Source organism: Vigna umbellata, chromosome 5 (genome assembly GCF_029865625.1).
Source record: "Vigna umbellata cultivar VRB3 chromosome 5, Vumbellata_1.0, whole genome shotgun sequence".
In the NCBI taxonomy this organism is placed as follows: domain Eukaryota; kingdom Viridiplantae; phylum Streptophyta; class Magnoliopsida; order Fabales; family Fabaceae; genus Vigna; species Vigna umbellata.
Window position 1 is genome coordinate 42,607,637 of NC_142169.1, and position 6,507 is coordinate 42,614,143.

Sequence of the window (6,507 nt, forward strand, 5' to 3'; positions counted from 1 at the left end):
CTACCCGCAGATAGTAAATATTTACATATATTAATTATTTTTCGCAGATTTTATCCATAAATACTCGAGAGCGTGAATTTTTTTGTCATCTAGACAATAGAGACTCTTTTGGTTTGCAAAATTTCTTCCTGCAGTGTATCAAATTTATTTTTCTGTGCACCCCATCATTATAGATTTTATTTTTCCAAACACACTAAATCAATTTCGAAAACAGTTTTCCAGAAGGTACTCACCACTTGTCCGAAAAACACTCATCCACTCCTGTTCCGAAAGCTATGATAGGGTGCGGGAACAAAGTTGATAGGGTGTCATAAGATTAGGACTAAAAGAGAATATCAAGAAGGAGAAGAATCCAAATATTTAATTTCCATGATCCTTCTAACTTTCAAAGCTTTCCACATTTGAGTTTAAATATGTTTTACTTTAAATATATAGTTACTTTTTTCCTTTAAAAAATGAGAATAAGATTATAAAATATACTTGTGATACTCAATCCATACATAATATATAAGTAATTATTGTGTATTTATCTTAAAATACGTAATTCTCAATTAAAATCTTCCAAAAAATTACAAATTACCTAATCAAGTCACAAGTGTCTTAGGTCCAGTAAGTGTATATTTTATATACTTTTCTTTTCTCCACCTACATTAATATTATCTTTGCAAATTGACCATTAATTTAATGACCCTCTCGAACAAGTGATGCATAAATAACCTTTTATATTATGCCAGATTCAATTGAAATAAATGAAAATAAAATAAAAGACGTGATGTATGAAAGTGTCTAAAATAAAACTATTGTATAAATCTATGGCCTTGAAGCACGTCACAGCCACTATATGAAATGTTTATCAAAAAATAGACATCATTTTAAGGTATTTGAAAATCGGCTTGCGATGTGACCATGACAGGTCACGATCCCATTGTTAAAAACAAATAGACATTATCTACAGAATAAAGGCTTCTTTTAAAAAAAATTGAACGAAAATTTGATTACATTTCCTGGTACAAATTTTTTTCCACCTCTAAAGTATCTCCATACAAGCAAAATTATAAAATTAAAAATAAAATAACTTCATTTTCTCCTCCGCTTTCTCTGTCTTCTATCATGCTCAGCGTCACTCTCATCAGAACTAGTTGAATCTGAGTCTGAACTACCAGAATCCGATGAAGCAGAACTCCCCGACTCATCATCTGATTCAGATTCTGAAACTTGTTTTTGTTGTTGCATGATAAGACGTGGCATATTCTTCAAATACTCACGTAGGTTCTCGGTAAGACCACCAAGACCAATGGATGTGAAGAAATTAATGCAGAACCGTGTGTTTTTTGGATTATCTTTTGGAAATATGGATTCAAAAGATTCTTGCATAGTTGGATCGTTTAACCGCTCATTTAGCAACCGGATTCCAAGATGTTCTGATAATTCCTGCAACATCATAAACAGATATCAACATCTTCCACATACAGATATGCATGCATAATTTACACAGTCTACAAGACAAGAAGCCCAAAATATTTTCCAGGTCTCATTATAAGTATATTTCTAAAGCTGACAATTCAAACTTCGAGAAATAATAATGCAGGTGCATAAAGAAGCACGAGACTATTTGAAATACCTGGAAGAGAATCTTAATAAATATACGTGAAGAAGAAGTTGTGTCCTCTTCAGTCAGGCGTATATATGATAAAACATGCCAAGGTAAAGCATCTGTGCCAAGTAAATGAGCAAAAAATTTTGCCACATTACGCAGTTTATTTGTTTCAAGTCGGTGAATCATGGAGTACTGCTGCACAAAGCACTTCTCAAAATTTTCTTGGTGTACTTTGTTGATCATGCAGAAACGCTGCCCCAGAAGACCATAATATCGGAGATAGGTTCTCTCTTGGCTGCAACATTCCAAAAGCATAATGCACAATTCCATCTGCCACAAATTATAAAAAATACAAAATTATAATTAGTTCAAATAAGCAAAAGGCATAACTTAAACAAATGGAGAACAATACATTCTATTCTGGAAACGAATGTTCAGTCTGAGTAACTACGTATAGATACAGAGTCTATGCTTGGAATGGTTAAAAGCTTGTAACAGCTAGACATATATCCACTGGTTATATAAAAGAGTATGAAATCAGATAAAAACTAAAAGAACAAAATAAAATAACCTTGATCCGAGGTGATACTAAGCTAAATTCAAATCTAAAAGATCAAGTAGTGCCAAGATACAAATTCGCAAATTAGTGAGTTTATACAGGGGGAGACATAAAGAAAGAGAGCATTCAATTTTTCAATATATTGAACTAGATTCTAAAGTTCTTCCATGTTCATAAAATATATAAATTTGACATACTAAAATATTTAAAATAAGAAAAAGGCAGCTAGTAATAATTTAGCAAAAGAAAATGAATTCTAGCAGTGATTCCGATCTCACCTCTTGACCTGGCTCTAGCTTAATTTTCAGAAGCTTATGACCTGCTTCCTCAAAATCAACACTAGACATAATCGTTAAGTATATTGTCCTTCGAAGATTGACAAGATTTGTCTCTGTTTCATCTTTTATTTGCATCTGTTCTTCATCCTCTTCATCAGACTCATCCTCTTCATCTTCATCATCTGACTCAGCATCCATGCCTTCCTCTTCATCCTCGGATTCCTCACCCAGCATTGATTTCTTCAACTCTTCATACCGCTTCTCATTCTCCAGGAAATTGGGGTCTGGCTTGAATATATCTGAGAAAAAACAAAAATAGAATATAAAGAAATCAAAATGGCCAGCGACCACAATCAATCAAAGAAAATACATATACAAACTTCCAAAAACAAAATATACCAAGGGAAATCTCAGGATCTATCTCTTCATCCAAGGACACTTCATGAGTTAACTGATCTTCCTGCTCCACAAGATCTAGCTCAGGACGAACAGCTGGATAACCCTATTAATGCAATGCAACCATTGTAACACATTCTTTAAAGTACTCCTTTATTTACAAAAGTATGTCTTATTATGTTAATGTGTCATTCCTATCACAAACCATAAAAAGTACCTGAAACTTCGCTTTTCTTATTGCAAACAAGCCTTCAATCAGAAACTGAACACGTTTGTCAATTTCTCCCTCATGAAGAATCCCACGAAAACGCTCAAAGATACCTGCAAATTATTAAATCTTATTTACTAACCACGAGCGAGAAAACTCACATGGAGGTTTTCTCACATGGAGGTTTTAGTAATAAACGACAATATTACAGCTTTGATATTTTAAACAAGAACTGCTTGCCCCACACAGGGTAAATAAGGAACTCATCAGTAGATTGTCCACTTCTAAATCCTTCTCTTGAAGGGTTGTGTGGTTTATTTATTGTTTGTTTGCTTACACCTACCTTCCAATGCACTCTTTTCCCCAATTGTCGGCAATCTTCAAGCATAAATTTTATCTGTCCATAAATGTTTGGCAATCAATATTGTTGTGTTGGTGTGTGATCATTGGATGTTGTCAATTATTTGTACAAGTACACCATATTTTCACCGGATTATTTTAAGTTTCATATTTTAACAACTCACGACACCAGACAAATTAATTTTCATTTCTTCCATCCATATATTATCTAGCACTCCTGCAAGTCACCTTTGATCTAACTTGTTTCCTTACACGATTTCATGCAACTGGAATCTTAAAACCCTTGATTCCAGTTTGCCCCTCTTTTGCAGATGAGGTAATCTTAACCCGAGCATCATTTACTTATCTCTAACGTGCTATCCTAGAGTAGTTAATACCATCAAGCAGACGAAAAAAGGGTTTATAATGTAAAAGGAAGTGCAATAGGAAACAATAAAAGACAAATGCCAAAGTCGTTATCACATTTAAAAATAAAAACCTAAGCACACAGTTGCCATATAGTTTGAGGATTCTCACCATGAAGACCCTTAGGTGAGAGATCCTGCAGTATTGAACCACATTCTGTCACAAAACCAACAGCTACTTCAACACTATCGTCAGTAGGTTTCTCGAGCAAAACTGTGAGTAACTCAAGAGCAATGATCTCATGAGCTACTTGCTGATTCACCAGATGCCCTATAAATTTAACAGCTGCTAGTAATTGAGGCTATCAATGATGAAAACAAACAAAGAAAAAAACAAATCAGAAGCATAGCAAAAGAGAAATAAAAGAAAATTAGAAAAAACAAAATTGATCTCAGAATAAGAATAATAATCACATACCTTGTCATTCCGCTTATAAGCCCTCTTAAGCTGCAAAACAATCCTTCTAAGCAAAAGATCCCCCACCTCGGGAAACTTTGTATTAACAACAGCAACCAAGGCAGCAAAAACATCTGTAAATCCCGGAGATGCCATCTGTGACTTCATACATGACCGACAAAAAAGTCCCCTTCCCCTGATCAGGTTTTCCGAAAACAATTCAGGAATTATATTTTTTATGTTTGTAGCATTAACCTTATTTACAAGCCCGTTTATGCTCTTTCTCAGAGCATCCCACGTTAACCTTTGATATTCTACACTACTTTTATCCTGAACTTCTTTCATCATCATCGCCATCTTAAAGGGGGGAATGTAAACACCTCCACTCTTGCCCAAATTAGATGCATCACCGTTCAGGTTACCTCCTGGGATAGTTGTCTGTCGTTGAGGATTTGCATCTCTAACAGTTCTCCCATTTCCATTCTCTTTCTTCCTACTTTCTTCTTGCTGCTTGCTCACACCCTTATCCCTGTGGTTGCGCTCATTGTCATCATCCCTTTCAGGTCTTCTTCGTCTCCTATCACTATCCCTCTCTGATTTCCTTGCCAACTCCCTATCATCTTCCTCCGAATCATAACGTGAGTGTCTGTTACCACCCTTTTCCACTTTTCGCCTCTTATCCCTATCACTATACCCGTCTGATTTCCTGGTCAGCTCAATGTGATCTTCTTCTGAATCATGCCGTCCACGGCGATCCACAATTCTACTCTTGCCTTCCTCCCCTCCTCGCCATCTATCCCTGTGATGCAATCTATGACTCTCTTTCTCCCCTCGCCTTTCACTCTGACCATTCACTCGACGAGAAGCCCTATCACCCCGGCTATCTTCTTCAGCATCTCTCCCCCCACGTCCATCATAATCCTGCGACAGCCTCTCATCCTTTCCCTTCTCTTCACTAACCCTCTTTTTATTCACAATCTGACCCTCCTCCTCTGAGCTCTCTGACTTCTCCTTTCTCTCCCTACTCCTACTTTTTTTATCACTCCCCATAACACCATCCCTCTCAGCTCTATTTATCTCTTCCCCCGAGTTACTTCCATCACTATTATCCCTGCGGTGACCAGAACTCTTCCTACCACTCCTACCACCACGCCGATACCTATCCCTCTCTTCATCCTCAGATTCGCAGCCACTGCGTCTCCTCCCATCATCTTCACTCGACTCGCTGCTACTGCTGCGTCTTCTGGCCATGTCAAACCCTAATTTAATCCAACATAAGTTAAATCCACAATAAAAAAACACGGGGAATACACAAAATTGCGGTAATTTCACTGCCAAACTGCTTAAAATTGTAAAATGAAGTGTGAATGGGAAAACGAAACAAAAATCACAATAGAAGACACTATGTAATAGAGTGAAAAAGAAGAGAACAATTGAACAAGCCAGAAACAGGAACCTTAGGTCGTGCCAGAGAACCGAGAAGTTGAGTGAAAGAACTCGATGGATCTTTGCAGAGATGTGTTAGGTTTATGTTTTGAAAGAAAGATGTGAAACGAGAGAGATGGCGGTTGTTTTGCAGAAGTTCTTAGGTTTAGGTTTACAGAAAGGTGGATGCTGATGAATGATTTGTAAAATTATGAATTAATCCGTAGTATACCTAAATAACGTGATTATCTATATTATCTATATTAATTATTATAAATATTATATTATATATTATCTATACTATTATAAAGAGATTTCGGATTTTTATTTTATATTTTATATAATTTTTTTATAATTAAATTAAATTTTTTACTATTTATTTTTTAACTGGACAATTTTTTAAATTTAACTATTTCTTTTATTTGATTTTTTAAAATTTAATTATTTTTTAAACTAAAATAATAATTTTTAATAAAAATATTTATATTTATTTTTAAATCTATAATAATATTTTTAGTTTTATATGATAACACAATTTTATTTATTTATAATATATATATATATATATATTATAGATTTTGGTATGCTATAGAAATAATTTATTTAAGATAAGTTTTATTTTATATGATGATTCACATTATATCATTTTATTATTTTATTGCTGAAATGTTTAGATTTAATAATTTACTTGGTTCTTATATTAATTGATTTTTTCAATTTAGTACTCGGTTTTAAAAGTATATATATTGGGTTCTAAAGTTGTCAAAATTATAGGAATCAATTTCCTTTTATTAAATTGGCAGAAACAGAATTAACTCCCAAACGTGAAAAAGGAATCTGCATTTTTTTTCTCTCTTCTATGCTTTTCCTCTAATGCCCTAGC

The 6,507-nt window shown here is 34.4% G+C and overlaps 1 protein-coding gene across 1 annotated transcript; it reads right to left on the minus strand.

Moving 5' to 3' along the window:
* Window positions 1-945: 945 nt before the first annotated feature.
* Window positions 946-5,830, minus strand: LOC148198395 (uncharacterized). Its single transcript, XM_088116682.1, has 8 exons — window positions 5,656-5,830; window positions 4,221-5,458; window positions 3,915-4,104; window positions 3,048-3,151; window positions 2,834-2,936; window positions 2,435-2,733; window positions 1,622-1,927; window positions 946-1,431 (listed from the first exon to the last, which is right to left on the minus strand). The coding sequence occupies exons 2-8, from the start codon at window positions 5,448-5,450 to the stop codon at window positions 1,078-1,080; spliced, it is 2,586 nt and encodes an 861-aa protein (XP_087972808.1). The 5' UTR covers window positions 5,451-5,458; window positions 5,656-5,830; the 3' UTR covers window positions 946-1,077.
* Window positions 5,831-6,507: the final 677 nt, after the last annotated feature.